Below are 20,112 nucleotides of genomic sequence, written 5' to 3' on the forward strand. Positions count from 1 at the left end.
TATGGGTCTATACTGCATGTATAGGAGGCTATGGGTCTATACTGCACCTATGGGTCTATACTGCACATATAGAAGTCTATGGGTCTATACTGCAGGTATATGAAGCTATGGGTCTATACTGCACCTACGGGTCTATACTAGACATATAGAAGGCTATGGGTCTATACTGCATGTATAGGAAGCTATGGGTCTATACTACACCTACAGGTCTATACTGCACCTATACAAGTCTATGGATCTAAACTCCACCTATAGGTCTATACTGCGCATATAGGAGGCTATGGATCAATACTGCACCTATAGAAGTTTATGGGTCTATACTGCACCTTTGGGTCTATTCTGCACATACAGAAGTCTATGGATCTAAACAGCATGTATAGGAAGCTATGGGTCTATACTGCATGTATAAGATGCTATGGGTCTATCATGCACTTATACAAATCTTTGCACCTATCCCGCATCAATTGAAGTCTTTGCCTCTGATCATATGAAATTCAGCAGATTAGAACCTGTGCCATGTTCCATTTGATGCGATATGGAGGCAGTAAATGGTGGCACACAAAGCGCCCACTGCTCCGTGGAGCAGAACTATAAGGACCTTGCCAAGGCGTTTACTCAGGACTGAGATATCAATTACTATGTTCTTGTATTCATCTAATAAGATGCATAACAGCAGAAATGGAGAACATTGGACTCTGTCTCGTTGTACTGAATGGCTCCATCCTGGCTCCTCTGAACTTCATTTTTCAGGGATTTAAGCACAAACCATGGACGGAAACCATCAAAGTACTGCTAAGTCCTGTGTAACTTTCCCCATTGGTGACGTCTATGTCATGATTAGAATTTATTTATTTTGAAATTGACAAATCTCTAGAGAAAACCAGTGTTTTCCCTGACTGCCGTAGCCACGATGATCAGGGAATAATCCGATGGGTCGATGTCTCCTACATTCAAATAACCCCGACAGCTGGGACAGGTGCAGGCGGTGCCAGGCATGTGCCTCTACATGCAAAACATGCAGGACAGGGATTCATCATTCAGGACTTTGGATTTGCATGAAATCTTATTTTTAGGGCTTCTAAGTAAACACCTCAGGGTAGATGAGGATGAGGAAGGATTGCACAGCATTAAGACATCAGCATATTCAACACTGCCTCATCTGGTACACAACCTGAGATTACAGGAGATATCAAAGTTCACAGGGGCCTGGGTCTGCCCAGGGTCATCCTAGCGTCTGTTGAGGGTCTGCCCAGGGTCCCCCTATGGTCTGTGAGGGTCTGTTCAGGATCTCACCAGGATCTGCGGAAGATCTGCCAAGAGTCTCACCAGGTTCTGCTGAGAGTCTGCTGGGGGGTCTGCTGAGGATCTGCAAAGGGTTTGCTGAAGGTCTGCCTAGGGTCTGTAGAGAGTCTGCCGAAGGTCTGTCCAGATTCTGCCCAGGGTCTGCAGAAGATCTGCTAAGGGTCTGTACAGGGTCTTCCAAGAGTCTGCCAAGGGTCTGCTGAAGATCTAACTAGGGTCTGCCCAGGGTCTGCCGAGGATGTACTCAGGGTCTGCCCAGGGTCTTCTGAAGATCTAACTAGGGTCTTCCCAGGGTCTGGCGAGGATTTACCCAGGGCCTGCCCCAGGTCTTTCCATGGTCTGACTATTGTCTTCTGATCTGCCCAGGATTTATTCAGGATCTGCTGAGGGTCTGATGAGAGTCTGCTCAAGTTTTTCCAATGTTTGCTGTGAGCCTGCCCATAGTATTCTCAGGGTCTTGTGAGGGTCTGTGGCTCCAGAAGTGCTGGCAAGTAAACCTGTGCTGTCAGTCTTGTCTTCCTACGTCCATATGGGATTTTCCGCCTCATGCCCTGATGCCCCCCGAATTCATGCCAAGGGTCTTCACAGTCCTGTTGGATCTTTCCTTTTCCCGCAGTTGAATCCTTTTCTCCATTATCACAGAATACCAGGAACCACTGAGACTACAGGAAATACATCTCACAGACTGGAGTCTATAATCAGGGGTCTGTCTCATTTACATAGGACTAATCTCCAGATCCGGAGTCACCAGATATTGTTTTATTCCAACTGTTCCCCTGAGTTTTCCATTTTTCAGTTCCAGAGAGTGGCACCTTTTTATTTACTGCCATTTCCTGTGATCGATACAAGAGGTTGTGGCTCCCAGGATTCTCTGGGGGCGTGTCTTGAGGCTGCTCTGCATAATTACCCTGTGAGCCATGCCCCCTTGGTAAAGACCATACAAATCAGTACTAAATAAAAAAAAAGCCCACATCTCTGGAATCCTTTGGTGGATTAAGAAAAGCATAAAACTCTGGAGCAGCGTTAATAAAATAAGAGCGCGAACAGGACACTTCTCCTGACCACAGATCATCTTTGAAAGAGAAATTGACATCTTTGCATCATTAGGAAAAAGAGGACAAGATGGGGTGTTATTCGCTAATTCATGCATCTTTCTAAAGGCCAGAAGACAGATATACTTTTGCAGTAGTGGCCAGTCATGATTTGCTTCACTTTCAAAATAAGGATTCACTAAGCGGTTCCTTACACGACAAGAAGGGACCAGCAATAAGTCCTCCTGTTTTTACAGATTTGGGGCCTTAATGGGGCTGCGCAGAGAACAAAAGCATTTTGCTAGGTTGTTTCTGCAGCTCTCGCTGCACATCAGCCATAGTTGCTCACACAGATTTTTGGGGTGATTAAAGGGGAATGCCAAAATCCTAACTGAGGCATCAAATGGGGTTCAAGTGGATAAACCTTCCCCAAACTCACATTTATCACCTAACCAGTAAATAAGTGCTGTTCCCGCCTGGAAGTTTCCATTATCTGAGCCATCGGTCACCAGCACAACCAGCTACAATTAAAGATAGCGCTTTATTTACATCCGATCCATTAAACACGTATTTATCTCCTCTGTAATCATTCGGAAGCTCGGTCACATCCGCGTGTAATCACTGAGCCAACATGAAGACTTCACACACAAAGTGAAAAGACTCCTTGCGTGTCAGAACTCCTCACCGGCTTCTCGATGGCTTTGGTTTTGCTTAGATCTCCTTCAATCATAAGAGACTGCGCGGAGGATAAACAGGCAAATGCTGGAGGGCGATAAATAAACCGCGCATATCGGATGGATCCAAACGCCGCATTCTCTCTGGCATTATCTTGTTTAAGTAAATCACAAAAAAGCCCCGGAAGACAAAATCAATTTCAAGCAATAAGGTTTGTGTAGGATGTGCCGAGCCCTGTGATGTGAACAACAAGGATCCCCTTGGAAGCTCCTCTACGCCTTGAATAGGGGATTCTGAGCACGTGTCAAGCCGGGGCCACGAGGAGGGAAAGACAAGGATCCGGCTTTTGCAGATGTTACATTCTCTTCTTTGGAATAGATACAAAGCAGAGTGAGATGACAGAAGATGCCGCAAAAGAAAACAATGAAAATGGAAGCAAATACTGGGCAGAGAATCTCGCATTGTGGTTAATGTCTTAACGCCATCCGTCTGCTTATGGCTAATTCTACGCAGCATTGTTGCCAATGGAACCAGTCTTCATTTTTGGCATGAAGACATAAAGGGCTGTCCTGTGTACATGTGCATCAGAGACGAAGTCGCCCAGTATAGTGGTCCTGACGGGACCAACCTTTGTATGATCGCCAAGCCAATTCTATAGCCTTGATATAGGGTTACATTATCCTTTTAGGGGATTCGAGAGGCTTCATTCATGGCTACTAGAGAATTGATAAGAAAACTTTACTCTAAAGCTTTGTGCACAGGAGATTCTGCCTGTAAACCACCTGAAAGAGCACTAAAACCGCCTAGAGGAAAGCACATACGCACAGCGCTGTACAATCGACTTGCCGTTCACATGTTCACTTTTATGTCATTTTTTTCAGCAGCTGCACGCTTCCAAAGATGCCAAGCGGATCAAGGAGGCGACCTGACCCTTCTGTCGGCGGCTTCTGCTTGGCAGCCACAAAGCAAGTAAAAGAAGATGTCATCATATGCTTCAGGAAAAACACCACAAGGTCATCAGTGTCTAAAAGACATTGTGTGCACATATTCTTAGAGTCAGTTATGGTCACCACAAGGGTTTTCTATTATAACATTATTTTAGGTTTCAAAAAGAGTTTTTAACAATTCCCTTCCACCATTGCTGAATTCTCCTTATGAATCATGGTGGAGAGATAAATCTTAGCAAATACTAATCTCTGCCTTTACATAGTCTTTAGTGTCCTCACATCCACTACTCAACAGCCAACTATCTATCCAACCAAGCAATGAACCAAAGTAATGCTCAACCAATTACATACAATATAACCGGATAACAAAGCATGCACACTACACCTAACCAACTGACTCATAAACCAACCATATTACTACCTAAACAAAACCATAAAGTAACCATATTAGTACTCAACCAATCAACTCATAGACCAATAATATTGCTACCAAACCAACCTATAAACCAACCATATTACTACCCAACCAACCCATAAACCAACCATATTACTACTCAACCAATCAACTCATAAACCAACCATATGACTACTCAACCAACCCATAAACCAACAATATTACTACCCAACTAACCAACAAACCAAACAACCCATAAATCAACCATATTATATCCAACCAAGCAATGAACCAAAGTAATATTCAACCAATTACATACAGTGTAACCAGATAACAAAGCATGCACACTACACATAACCAACTGACTCATAAACCAACCATATTACTACCTAAACAAAACCATAAAGTAACCATATTAGTGCTCAACCAATCAACTCATAGACCAATAATATTACTACCAAACCAACCCATAAACCAACTATATTACTACCAACTAACTAACCAACCCATAAGTCAACCATGTTACTACCCAACCAAGCAAATAACCAACAAACTCATAAACCAACCATATTACTACCTAACCTTACTATAAACCAACCATATTAGTACTCAACCAACCCATAAATCAACCATATTACTACCTAACTAAGCAGCTAACCAACCAACTCATAAACCAACCATATTACTACCCAACCAACCCATAAACCAACCATATTACTACCAAGCCAACCAACCAACCCATGAATCAACAATGCTACTACCCACCCAACTAAATAATAGAACAAGACAGCTAGACAAACTATCAATCGAACGAATCAACCAACCAGCCAACCACCCAATCTATAAACCATCCAATCCCCTAAAAAAACCCTGCAACTGCCCAACCGACCACAAAATAGACCTCGATGTAACAAGCCAAGTATCAAGCTCAATGGTTGACGTTACAGCAGTCGGTGTCATCTTCAATACATGTTCCTCTCTCACAACCTTGTGAAGTTTAGGAACCGCAGGCATGTTATCCCCAGGGTGAACAGATAGTGGAATAACAGGTCCAGAAAGTCTGGATTTATCCTCAGTAAATAATGTTGCATCTCTCTATAGAGCTGTAAAACCATCACTGTAAAATGAACATATATTTTTAATAATGTTTTATTTTTCGGATGCAATAAAATATTAATTTTACGCAATAATAAAAATTAATAAAATGATCGTTGATGTGTAAATATGAGGAAAATGAAAACGACCCCCTTCCAGTCTACGCAGAATATTTCTTCAGGAGAACATGTCCTCTCTGGGGATCTCTTCTTCAAGAATCACAACTGTTAAGCTAAAAGCTTCTCTCATTAAAAAGCAGCCGCACATTACAACAAGCGCGGCGTTCCCTGACAGACAGGTGGTCATTTTCCAGAGTTCCCTTGCAGCATTGTGCCGGAGCGGCGGCACACTCCAGCGATAAGCATATGCGATTACATTATGTGCCGCCTGCTCTGATTTCTGCAGCAAGTAAAAATAATGAGCTGCGAACTGCATCAGAAGAAAGGGATCCAGACCCTAATAGCGGGCGAGCGCCTCCACTCAGCCTCCAATTCATTTTCATTTGTGTTTATCGGGCCCGGGCCCTCACAAATAAACAGAATGAGGCATTTAATCCTGAGGGAGAAGATCGGGCCGGCAGGAAAATGCACAAAACCTAAAATATGCAGCCGAGATAGTGGCCATTGTGAGGGGCTCTGCAGAGAATTGTGCACACTGGGGAGATAACTTGTATCCATTCTCTGAAGACTGGAGAAGGAAATGTTTGTCTGATGCCTTTGGTATTGCTGCCGAGAGAGCAAAGAAAGCTCCTAACACCTGAAGATGAATGGATCACTTTACAATAAAGTAGCAATTTTTTTGCACTCTGTATCCAGGTGCGCAGGAGCCCAGCCCCATCCGGTCCACATCCCTCTCATAGGTGAGGTTTGCCATTGGCGGCACAATCCCTAATCCAAACTGTATCTCACTATAGACCATCAGGAATGTTCAGAGGGGTCCGGAAGTCACGGTTCAGAAAACTCTACATTTGCTTATCTATCCCCGAAACAAAGATTTAAAGGGACCCCGTCAGAATGATCCTGTCCCCAAACTGCTGATTTAACTAAACTACTAACGCCATTCATGCTTATATTTATACAAGCCGTTGCTCTCAGAGTGTAAAATCGCTGTTTTAATTAATACGTAGATGAGGCCTAAGTGCTCTGGGCGTGCCAAAGCACTTACCAAACCTCTGCCTCCCCAACTCTATTCCCCGTCCAGCCCCACCTGCCACCAGCAATGACAGCAGGACCCCTGGCTGTCAGAAGCACATAGTGCAAGGAGATAGGTAGTAAGCATGAAGTGAAGGTGATCTGAGCTGCAGTACTGAGAAAAACCACTACAGAGTTATGGCGCTCCTGCTCTGTGTGCTGTGCTCTTCAGTAGTGCAGGACCTGCTAACAGCGGACCTGTGGGGGTACCAGGTGTCTGACCCCACACCAACCTGATACTGGTGACTTATCCTGAGGACAGGGCATCATTTCCTGGACACCCCCTATGTAAGTCAATATCTGCCTATTTAGTTATACGTAGTCATCGTCAATAGAGATAAAATCTGGAATCTATGGTAAGATGATGAAACATGGTCAGTGTAGATTTAAAGCTGCCTCCGCCTGCAACATTGGAGAGCCCACAGTCAGGAGCAGCGGTCCGAACTGCCAATCATCAGGAGCACACTGCCCCTCAGCAGGCAGGAAGCCTGGAGGCGGGGGAGCGGTGCGCTCCTGAACAATGATCTGGAGAACAACAATGGTTCTACCAAATAAGCAACTGATCAGCTTTGCAACAAGCTAAACACTAATCAATGTAACACCGGAATATCCAAACTGTGACCAAGAAACCAGACAAACAAAGCATCTAATAATCCCAGCATCCGCCTTAGTAATTAAAGCATCCTCCTATTGGTTACAATTTCTCTCCCATATCCCTTCATTAATAAGAAGAATTAATTGTAATGCCCTCGCTTCCACATATTAATTCCTGCACCAAACTTCATAGCCGTTTTTTTCATCATGAAAGCGATGCGAGCGCCGAGAGGAGGGAGATGTCCTTTTACTCTAATATCTTTGATTGAAATGTAAAAAGTCCTCAGATAATTAATTTCTCCACATCACATCGACTCATCTCTTCTGCCAATTTGGCTGTTGTTGTTTTAATTTTGTAACAAGCTAATAATGAGATCTAAACTTCACAACCCGTCCCGATGTGGCCAATTTGAACAATTAAGAAAACAATACTCTGCAAAACGCGATGACCAGATTGTAAAACAGGGAGGTTCCTCAGATACAAGTGTATTAATATTGGAACGGCTTCCACAGCAGGAGATGAATGGGTTACATTGTATCACTGCGGCCTGTCTATAATAATAACATTATCGGTCACCGCCATACAGTGGCGCATTTTTGGCATGTCAATATTAAGTCCTTTATTTTCGAGCCGCACATCGACTCCTGAATCACAGAAACAACTGGCTTTTACTTTACATCGAAGACTCCATTACTTGGATAGTTTCATACCCTGTGAAAGAGTTAAAGTACAACTGTAGCGTACTGTATGGAGCTCATATGTGATATTAATATTATTATTCCCTTTTATAAGTCTGAGCTCATCCCTGTACATTATATGTCTGAGCTCATCCTGGTACATTATTAGTCTGAGCTCATCCTGGTACATTATAAGTCTGAGCTCATCCCGGTACATTATAAGTCGGAGCTCATCACGATACATTATAAGTCTGAGCTCATCCTGGTACATTATAAGCCTGAGCTCATCCCAGTACATTATAAGTCTCAGCTCATCCCAGTACATTATAAGCCTGAGCTCATCCTGGTACATTATAAGCCTGAGCTCATCCTGGTACATTATATGTCTGAGCTTATCCTAGTACATTATAAGTCTGAGCTCATCCTGGTACATTATAAGCCTGAGCTCATCCTGGTACATTATAAGCCTGAGCTCATCCTGGTACATTATAAGCCTGAGCTCATCCTGGTACATTATAAGCCTGAGCTCATCCTGGTACATTATAAGCCTGAGCTCATCCTGGTACATTATAAGCCTGAGCTCATCCTGGTACATTATAAGCCTGAGCTCATCCTGGTACATTATAAGCCTGAGCTCATCCTGGTACATTATAAGCCTGAGCTCATCCTGGTACATTATATGTCTGAGCTTATCCTAGTACATTATAAGTCTGAGCTCATCCTGGTACATTATAAGCCTGAGCTCATCCTGGTACATTATAAGCCTGAGCTCCCCACTGGTACATTATAAGTCTGAGCTCATCCTGGTACATTATAAGCCTGAGCTCATCCTGGTACATTATAAGTCTGAGCTCATCCTGGTACATTATAAGCCTGAGCTCATCCTGGTACATTATATGTCTGAGCTCATCCTGGTACATTATAATTATGAGTTCATCCTGGTACATTGTAAGCCTGAGCTCATCCTGGTACATTATAAGTCTGAGCTCCCCACTAGTACATTATAAGTCTGAGCTCATCCTGGTACATTATAAGCCTGAGCTCATCCTGGTACATTATAAGTCTGAGCTCAACCTGTTACATTATAAGTCTGAGCTCATCCTGGTACATTATAAGTCTGAGCTCATCCTGGTACATTATAAGTCTGAGCTCATCCGGTACATTATAAGTCTGAGCTCATCCTGGTATATTATAAGTCTGAGCTCATCCTGGTACATTATATGTCTGAGCTTATCCTGTTACATTATATGTCTGAGCTCATCATGGTACATTATATGTCTGAGCTCATCCTGGTACATTATATGTCTGAGCTCCCCCTGGTACATTATAAGTCTGTGCTCATCCTGGTACATTATAAGCTTGAGCTCATCCTGGTACATTATAAGTCTGAGCTCATCCTGGTACATTATAAGTCTAAGCTCATCCTGGTACATTATAAGCCTGAGCTCAACCTGTTACATTATAAGTCTGAGCTCATCCTGGTACATTATAAGCCTGAGCTCATCCGGTACATTATAAGTCTGAGCTCATCCTGGTATATTATAAGTCTGAGCTCATCCTGGTACATTATATGTCTGAGCTTATCCTGGTACATTATAAGTCTGAGCTCATCCTGGTACATTATATGTCTGAGCTCCCCCCTGGTACATTATAAGTCTGAGCTCACCCTGGTACATTATAAGTCTGAGTTCCCCCCTGGTACATTATAAGTCTGTGCTCATCATGGTACATTATAAGCCTGAGCTCATCCTGGTACATTATATGTCTGAGCTCATCCTGGTACATTATAAGTCTGAGCTCATCCTGGTACATTATAAGTCTGAGCTCATCCTGGTATATTATAAGTCTGAGCTCATCCTGGTACATTATTAGTCTGAGCTCATCCTGGTATACTATAAGTCTGAGCTCATCCTGGTACATTATTAGTCTGAGCTCATCCTGGTACATTATAAGTCGGAGCTCATCCCGGTACATTATAAGTCAGAGCTCATCACGATACATTATAAGTCTGAGCTCATCCTGGTACATTATAAGCCTGAGCTCATCCCAGTACATTATAAGTCTCAGCTCATCCCAGTACATTATAAGTCTCAGCTCATCCTGGTACATTATAAGCCTGAGCTCATCCGGTACATTATAAGTCTGAGCTCATCCGGGTATATTATAAGTCTGAGCTCATCCTGGTACATTATATGTCTGAGCTTATCCTGGTACATTATATGTCTGAGCTTATCCTGGTACATTATAAGTCTGAGCTCATCCTGGTACATTATATGTCTGAGCTCCCCCCTGGTACATTATAAGTCTGAGCTCACCCTGGTACATTATAAGTCTGAGTTCCCCCCTGGTACATTATAAGTCTGTGCTCATCATGGTACATTATAAGCCTGAGCTCATCCTGGTACATTATATGTCTGAGCTCATCCTGGTACATTATAAGTCTGAGCTCATCCTGGTACATTATAAGTCTGAGCTCATCCTGGTATATTATAAGTCTGAGCTCATCCTGGTACATTATTAGTCTGAGCTCATCCTGGTATACTATAAGTCTGAGCTCATCCTGGTACATTATTAGTCTGAGCTCATCCTGGTACATTATAAGTCGGAGCTCATCCCGGTACATTATAAGTCAGAGCTCATCACGATACATTATAAGTCTGAGCTCATCCTGGTACATTATAAGCCTGAGCTCATCCCAGTACATTATAAGTCTCAGCTCATCCCAGTACATTATAAGTCTCAGCTCATCCTGGTACATTATAAGCCTGAGCTCATCCGGTACATTATAAGTCTGAGCTCATCCGGGTATATTATAAGTCTGAGCTCATCCTGGTACATTATATGTCTGAGCTTATCCTGGTACATTATATGTCTGAGCTTATCCTGGTACATTATAAGTCTGAGCTCATCCTGGTACATTATATGTCTGAGCTCCCCCCTGGTACATTATAAGTCTGAGCTCACCCTGGTACATTATAAGTCTGAGTTCCCCCTGGTACATTATAAGTCTGAGCTCATCATGGTACATTATAAGCCTGAGCTCATCCTGGTACATTATATGTCTGAGCTCATCCTGGTACATTATAAGTCTGAGCTCATCCTGATACATTATAAGTCTGAGCTCACCCCTGGTACATTATAAGTCTGAGCTCATCCTGGTATATTATAAGTCTGAGCTCATCCTGGTACATTATTAGTCTGAGCTCATCCTGGTATACTGTAAGTCTGAGCTCATCCTGGTACATTATTAGTCTGAGCTCATCCTGGTACATTATAAGTCGGAGCTCATCCCGGTACATTATAAGTCGGAGCTCATCCTGGTACATTATAAGCCTGAGCTCATCCTGGTACATTATTAGTCTGAGATCATCCTGGTACATTATAAGTCTGAGCTCATCCTGGTACATTATAAGTCTGAGCTCATCCTGGTATATTATAAGTCTGAGCTCATCCTGGTACATTATTAGTCTGAGCTCATCCTGGTATACTATAAGTCTGAGCTCATCCTGGTACATTATTAGTCTGAGCTCATCCTGGTACATTATAAGTCGGAGCTCATCCCGGTACATTATAAGTCAGAGCTCATCACGATACATTATAAGTCTGAGCTCATCCTGGTACATTATAAGCCTGAGCTCATCCCGGTACATTATAAGTCTCAGCTCATCCCAGTACATTATAAGTCTCAGCTCATCCTGGTACATTATAAGCCTGAGCTCATCCGGTACATTATAAGTCTGAGCTCATCCGGGTATATTATAAGTCTGAGCTCATCCTGGTACATTATATGTCTGAGCTTATCCTGGTACATTATATGTCTGAGCTTATCCTGGTACATTATAACTCTGAGCTCATCCTGGTACATTATATGTCTGAGCTCCCCCCTGGTACATTATAAGTCTGAGCTCACCCTGGTACATTATAAGTCTGAGTTCCCCCTGGTACATTATAAGTCTGAGCTCATCATGGTACATTATAAGCCTGAGCTCATCCTGGTACATTATATGTCTGAGCTCATCCTGGTACATTATATGTCTGAGCTCATCCTGGTACATTATAAGTCTGAGCTCATCCTGATACATTATAAGTCTGAGCTCACCCCTGGTACATTATAAGTCTGAGCTCATCCTGGTATATTATAAGTCTGAGCTCATCCTGGTACATTATTAGTCTGAGCTCATCCTGGTACATTATAAGTCGGAGCTCATCCCGGTACATTATAAGTCGGAGCTCATCACGATACATTATAAGTCTGAGCTCCCCCCCTGGTACATTATAAGCCTGACCTCATCCCAGTACATTATAAGTCTCAGCTCATCCTGATACATTATAACTCTGAGCAAAACGCCCAACAATCACACCTTTCAAAAAGTTTGGCCTTTTTGAAAAATCTTAAAAAATTTTGCTCAGAAAAACATGGCTGCCTTCTTCCAAAAGCAGTGTCAGCCGTGTGAACAGGTGGATCGAGTGAAGTGAATGGTGCAGAGGAGCAATACCACACCCAACCTGCAGATATGGGTGGCGATGTTTTTCGGAACAGGTAGCCATGTTGTTCTAATCCTGGACTACCCCTTTAAACCTGACCTACAGGGATATTTTATGATATACGGAGCCATAACCTGACACTAACATAGGTGTATGTACCTAGATATGCACTTGAATTTTTTCTTGGCTTTTCTGTGCCATGTTCCATTGGATGCCATGTTATAGAAGCACCATACAGAAAACATAATGTGCTAACATCTCCATAGTATGGGACATGGGGGCACTATTCTATGTGCTCCTTACAATAAGAAAGCGAGGGCACCAGCTTCCAGGCTCCTGGAGGAGAGATCATTCTCATCCCCTTTCCCAGGGACCACTGCCCAGCTCAATGGTCTCCCTGTGACCACTGGAGGTCTCTTCAAGGAAAACCTGCACCCCAAAACTTCTATTAGTTACTGCAACATTGAATAGAAAATGTGAACAATGTAGAGGAGATATTAACAACACTTCAGAAATGTAAAGCTCTCCCAGTCCATGGCCACTCATGGAACCGACTGAAGGAGCAATCAGAGCAAAGATGAAACCATTGAATAGGACGGAACAGTTTTATAAATTGCAACATTTTGACCCAACGTAAAAACTTCTCCAGTTTCTTAACAAAGATGTCACATTCCCCCAAACCCTCACAACAGGGGTGAACATGAAGGTTTAGGATGGAGAGTAGAGAACTGACCCTGTGTCATCCACTAGAGAAATAAACCATGGACAATTCCTAGCATTCGTTCTACTGTGTCAACCATGACTAATGTAGACATTGTGTACAATGGCTCCCGAATACAAGGATCATGGAGGGCAGTGAAAAGACCACCATTTCACAGCCACCCATTTATCATGGATTTCTCCATGATATATGACCAGTAAGGACCATACTCATAATCATGAGATTCCCAAGAACCAAATTCCACTTTTCATGGTCAATCCGATAAAGTCAACCAAAGAAATGTTGATCAAGCCAAGGAGCTACTGTAAAAGAAAAATGGTGGAAAAGCAAATAGACAAAGATACAACTTCAATGACTAGTGGCTATGTGTGACCCATAACACTTCTCAGATGCCATGCTGGGCATGCTACGGACCTCATGAGGCTAGCGGAAGAGAAGGTGGTTGCTCAATGTACTCACCTCCGGAAGGGGCATCCCGTTGATGATGAGGTCGGGCTGAGGTGGGCTCTGGTTGGTGAAGGTGTGGTGGTAGACGTGATTAGACCCGGTGTTTCTTGTGTTTTGGTTCTCCACATTAAGGAAGGTGCTGTCTGATCGCCTGCAGCCAAGTGGAAGGGTCTGCTGGTGGTAGTCAAAGTAGTTTAGTGATGAAGTAAGGGAGGAACAGCTCACCACGTTCATTTTATCCGTCTCCTCCACATCTCGAGGCACCAGTCGGATGTCGTTCTTGCTGATTTTCTTCTTCTTGTTGGCTTTCTTCTGGTGTCCATAGGAATATTCCGCTATTCTGCAAGACAACATTAATAAGGTGCAAACACATGCAAGTTGTATTACGGCTCTGTGCAATACATGGCAACCCAACATTAATGATCCAGAAGAAAACTCTACCAATCCTACATGAACCATCTGCACCCCTCATCAGCACCTCTCATCTGAACCCCTCTATCACTCTGCGGCTTCAGCTCCATCTTTCCAGAGGTGGATGCTCGGATGATTTACAAGTGTCTCTTACTACACCCTATAATTACGCTCATGTAAGGAGACGTGGCCATATGATTTCCAGCCTATTAATGGGAAGTTCTGGGATAATTGGGACGAGAAGAAACCTACAAACGCTGCATCCTGCACGTTGGTCTGGTTCTGCCATCGTTGGGCCTTTTTCTATGGGGAAGAGACTAATTGTCTCATTGTTATCTGCACTTTGGAGAGTCGATTTGATATTTTATGGCCTCCTAATTAGTAGGTAGTTTATAGATTTACAGAATAAGCTCTAATTAGCCGAGATTTCCAGGCTTAGACTCTATGGTGGATGGGAAAAAATACAGTGTGCATTCAGCTGTGTACTGGAGAGCGGGCAGCATCTGTGGGGTGGAACTACAACTCCGAGAATGCCCTGGTCCCAGCTCCTCACTGCAGTTATTGCACTATATCCAGTATGTCCAGTAAGACGCATTTGGTCATGAAAAATAAAGAAAAGAATGGTGCTACATGTTAGAGCTGCCGCAGGCTGGAGATGCAGCAGAGCTGACTGTGCTGCATGGAGATGTAGCAGACCTTACTGTGCGCTGCCTGGAGATGTAGGAGAGCTAACTTTGCTGCGTGGAGGTGTAGCAGATCTGAATGTGTGATTAATGGAGATGTAGCAGAGCTGATTGTGCGCTGCTTGGAGATGTAGCAGAGCTGACTGTGCTCTGCGTGGAGATGTAGCAGAGCTGACTGTGATGCCTGGAGATGTTTTAGAGCTGACTGCTGCCTGGAGATGTAGCAGATCTGAATGTGTGATTCCTGGAGATGTAGCAGAGCTGACTGTGCGCTGCTTGGAAATGTAGCAGAGCTGACTGTGTGCTGCCGAGAGATGTATCAGAGCTGACTGTGTGCTGCTTGGAGATGTAGCAGAGCTGAATGTACTCAGCCTGGAGATGTAGCAGAGCTGATTTCGCGCTGCCTGGAGATGTAGCAGAGCTGACTGTGCCCTGCCTGGAGATGTAGCAGAGCTGACTGTGCCCTGCCTGGAGATGTAGCAGAGCTGACTGTGCCCTGCCTGGAGATGTAGCAGGGCTGACTGTGCTGCCTCGAGATGTAGCAGGGCTGACTGTGCTGCCTCGAGATGTAGCAGGGCTGACTGTGCGCTGCCTGGAGATGTAGCAGAGCTGACTGTGCGCTGCCTGGAGATGTAGCAGAGCTGAGTTTGTGCTGCCTGGAGATGTAGCAGCGCTGACTGTGCTTCCTGGAGATGTCGGAGAGCTGACTGTGCGCTGCCTGGAGATGTAGCAGAGCTGATTGTGCTTCCTGGAGATGTCGGAGAGCTGACTGTGCACTGCCTGGAGATGTAGCAGAGCTGAATTTGTGCTGCCTGGAGATGTAGCAGAGCTGATTGTGCTTCCTGGAGATGTCGCAGAGCTGACTGTGCACTGCCTGGAGATGTCGCAGAGCTGACTGTGCACTGCCTGGAGATGTAGCAGAGCTGACTGTGCACTGCCTGGAGATGTAGCAGAGCTGACTGTGTGCTGCCTGGAGATGTAGCAGAGCTGACTGTGCGCTGCCTGGAGATGTAGCAGGGCTGACTGTGTGCTGCCTGGAGATGTAACAGAGCAGACTGTGCTGCCTGGAGATGTAGCATAGCTGAGTGTGCGTTGCCTGGATATGTAGCAGAGCTGACTGTGCGCTGCATCACTTGATTTGTCCCCACAATTATCCTCATGTTGTGAATGCTACCAATCTCTCCAGGCTGCACCATATGACAGCCCCTATTCCCAGCACAGCTGGCGGAGCAACACTGCACATCGCTGGCAGATAGCGTTACCTATGTAAAACATCGCTCTCAGCTCTGCTACATCTGCATGATCAGAGGCGATGATGTGTGGTGTGAGGATGTGTGTGATGATTACCTGTCCTGCCTGGAGAACACTACTCCGCTGATTGCAGGAATGTCTACCTCTGATGACTAGTCACTGAGCAGTCACTTCTCACCTAAGGCTCTTCTTTTCTCCAAGCACTGGAGTGTGAGGAGCTCTCTGATAGCTGAGCAGCCCCCAATGACAGAGGACGGGAATGCAAAGCCAAAATCCTGCGGAATAAGTGCAGACAATAAAGGCAGTGAGGAAGCTGCAGCCGCCATGGGAAGCCCTGGCTCCTGGACTGCCGCTGTCCTGCTGGGGGCCCAGAGACTCGCGCCAGGGCAGATCCCTCTTACTCCTATGGGGTTGGTGCCTCTTCTGATTTCTCTCATTATTGTGACAGTGATTGGGGCTCATATCGACACACTGGGAAGGTGTATAGCTGGGGGCCACGGGGGCCCTATAGGTTTTGATGCCAGGGGTCAAATTCCACAATGACTTGTATTATTGGCATTTATTAGCTGCCTGGATACTTGTATTACATTCATATTATATTTAGGGTCGTCATCAGGGGGTCTTATTGCACTAGGATGGTCAGTGGGGCTGCAGGCAATGAGAGGTTAATGCCACAGTCACTTTTTTAGCGACCTAAGTGACGATAATGAATGAGGACCACGATCCGCAATTGGAAATGTCACATAAAACTAAAAAATATGACATGGATTTATTCTCCAGCCCCGATGACATTTCCATCATGAGGGAAATAAAAGCAGAGAATTAAAGAGCGGGGCGGGCAAACGTCGCCGGCGCCAGGTGAGATGCACACGCAGGCTGCCGGGGACACGAGATTCATTTTCGCCTGCCCATCATTTTCTCATTTTGACTGAATTTCATAAAATTGTGGATTTTTCATGGAAAACATGGGAGGGGGGGCTGTAAAATTGCATTATCCTGCATGGGCACCGTAGGGACCCCCGGCCTGCAGAAATCACACTATACACAGTAGTCAGGGGGCTCTGCGGATATCAGGGATGTCTGCACAACCAGGGAGCAACCAACATCATCTGTGCCCCTCACATCAACACTCAGGCATCGTACATATATACACGCAGCCCACCTCTCATGGGCACAGGGGGCTCTGGGGGGCAGCCAAAATAAGCACCTGCTGTGGAAGTACAAATCACAGCACGCCCTTCCATCAGGCTGATGTGGAACATGTAGGTGCACAGCATTCTATCTACATTCTATCACAATATTCAAGTCAAAAAAGCTTCTTATTCAATAGCTCAGCGTCGCCATGTTAGACTACAAAATAAGAAGCTTTTCTCACTTGAATGGTGGGCTGCCTCCGATCTCCGGACATCTAGAGAAGGTTCCGTAACTAGCTGGGGGGAAAAGCTGCAATCTGGGCTGCACGGATTCATTATTACATTCTGTCACATCTGTCTGTCTCTTTTCTCTATCTATTATCTATCTATTATCTATCTATTATCATCTATCTATTATCATCTATCTATTATCTATCTATTATCTATCTATTATCATCTATCTATTATCTATATATTATCTATCTATTATCTATCTATTATCTATCATCTATCTATCATCTATCTATCATCTATCTATCATCTATCTATCTATTATCTATCTATTATCTATCTATCTATTATCTATCTATCAATCTATTATCTATCCATTATCCATCTATTATCTATCTATCATCTATCTACTATCTATTATCTATCTATTATCTATCTATTATCTATCTATTAATCTATCTATTAATCTATCTATCATCTATTATCTATCTATCTATCTATTATCTATCCATTATCCATCTATTATCTATCTATCATCTATCTACCATCTATCCATTATCCATCTATTATCTATCTATCATCTATCTATCATCTATCTATCATCTATCTATCATCTATCTAACATCTATCTATTATCTATCTATTATCTATCCATTTTCCATCTATTATCTATCTATCTACCATCTATCCATCTATTATCTATCTATCATCTATCTATCTACTATCTATCTATCTATTATCTATCGATCATCTATCTATTATTTATCTATTATCTATCATCTATCTATTATTCATCTTTCTATCTATTATCCATCTAATATCTATCCATCTATTATCTAGTAAACAAAAAATGGAGGCAGCACACCAGTATAAGGTGAAAAAATTGCTTATTTAATAACCCAGAGTGGTGGCATTTTTGGCTCAAAAACTGAGCCTTTCTCATAGTTTTTATGCCGAAACTTTGCCACTATGGGCTATTAAATAAGCAATTTTGTCATTGTATACTGGTGTGCTGCCTCCATTTTTTGTTTACTATATAGAGGATTGGTTGCTGCCTTAGAAGCACTGCACCCAGACACACTGTTGACTGCTGCTTTTCTCTTTATCTATTATCTATCTATCATCTATCTACTATATATCCATTATCTATCTATTATCTATCTATCTTTCCATTATCTATCTACTATCATCTATTATCTATCTATCTGCTATCTCTCTATCTATTATCAATGTATTATCTATCTACTATCATCTATCTATTATCTATCTGTTATCTCTCTATTATTTCTCTGTTATATATCTATCATCTATCTACTATATATCTATTATCTATCTACTATCATCTATCTATTATCTGTTATCTCTCTATCTATCATCTATGTATTATCTATCTATTATCTATCTCTCTATCTATCTAATATCTATCTATCATCCATCTATTATCTATCGTTTTCTCTCCCTATATTCAGTGCCATTCCTACCTGCATATTCAGTACCTATTCCATGCCTACTAGTGGGCGCCTGGCAGTGTTTCGGCGCTCGCCCATGGCGTGTGATGTGATGATGAATATGTGGAGCCTCCTCTGTACCCAGATTAGCGGAATATTCGGCTGCAGCTGCCCCACATGGGAGCTGATTGATATTCATGTGGGGTTAGCATTTGTCTACCAAACTTTTTTTGTTCCGCTGACAATAGAGTAAATGAAAGAAATGTTGTATGACGGCTTCATAAGCCTGCCACCCTCCATTACAGCAGGCAGCATCAGCAGCCCCCCAGCCCCTATACAGGGGGCTCCCACCTCATTCTGGGGGGGGGGGCCGATGCTGATTTCTGCTTTTTGCAATATGTGTGATAGAAATAAGCGCTTAAAAATCTGACAGAAGCTGATAAGACCGGAATCAATAATTAATCTGCCTCTAACTGCTGCTTATTTTTCAGTATTTTCTGATTTCATTAAATATTTTTTTGTTGCCATTATTACGGGGAGGGGGCTGTGATAAGAAAAGGGGCTTGGATTCAATGTGATCCCCTCCGAAGGCACGCAATCAAATGGAAAAATCATTATGTTTTCATTTCATTCTGGTTTTCTTTCAAATTCCAACTGCGCTTCACGACCAGGGCTGCGCGATCCCCGTGCTCACAGCGCCACCTCGTGGTGACAAGTGGGAAGTGCAGCTGGCTCCTGACAACCTGCTCCACTGACAGCCGCACGGTGCCAGTCTGACTCTGTACACACCTGCGGCTCTTACTGCTGGGCTCTGTACACACCTGCGGCTCTTACTGCTGGGCTCTGTACACACCTGCGGCTCTACTGCTGGGCTCTGTACACACCTGCGGCTCTTACTGCTGGGCTCTGTACACACCTGCGGCTCTTACTGCTGGGCTCTGTACACACTTGCGGCTCTACTGCTGGGCTCTGTACACACCTGCGGCTCTACTGCTGGGCTCTGTACACACCTGCGGCTCTACTGCTGGGCTCTGTACACACCTGCGGCTCTACTGCTGGGCTCTGTACACACCTGCGGCTCTTACTGCTGGGCTCTGTACACACCTGCGGCTCTACTGCTGAGCTCTGTACACACCTGCGGCTCTTACTGCTGGGCTCTGTACACACCTGCGGCTCTTACTGCTGGGCTCTGTACACACCTGCGGCTCTTACTCACTGCTATTCACTTCCTAAAATATCTAGTCTGGCACAGTTCTCACCCCATCATTGGTATGCATTCAGACTTCTACATCTAGCCGTAACTCCTTCATTGCCGGACAGCTTATACAAGGTTCCTAATTCAATGCACTGGAGTCCGCAGACCCACAAAGAAGCAGTTCACACAGTGCGGCAGATC

At 43.9% G+C, this 20,112-nt stretch overlaps 1 protein-coding gene across 4 annotated transcripts in view; it reads right to left on the bottom strand.

Annotated features, from left to right (window-relative positions):
- The window catches only part of PCDH19 (protocadherin 19), a 194,080-nt gene that overhangs the window by 171,061 nt on the left and 2,907 nt on the right, over positions 1 to 20,112 (bottom strand). For 2 of the 4 annotated variants that reach the window (XM_073589852.1, XM_073589851.1), the window contains exon 2: positions 13,785 to 13,899. In XM_073589852.1, the coding sequence (XP_073445953.1) occupies positions 13,785 to 13,899 (115 nt within the window). Of the gene's footprint in view, positions 1 to 13,571; positions 13,900 to 20,112 lie in introns of all 4 variants that reach the window. The other 2 variants (XM_073589850.1, XM_073589849.1) reach the window with 1 other exon arrangement.

Source organism: Dendrobates tinctorius, unplaced genomic scaffold (assembly GCF_039654945.1).
Source record: "Dendrobates tinctorius isolate UK_male_01 unplaced genomic scaffold, ASM3965494v1 ptg000114l, whole genome shotgun sequence".
In the NCBI taxonomy this organism is placed as follows: Eukaryota; Metazoa; Chordata; class Amphibia; order Anura; family Dendrobatidae; genus Dendrobates; species Dendrobates tinctorius.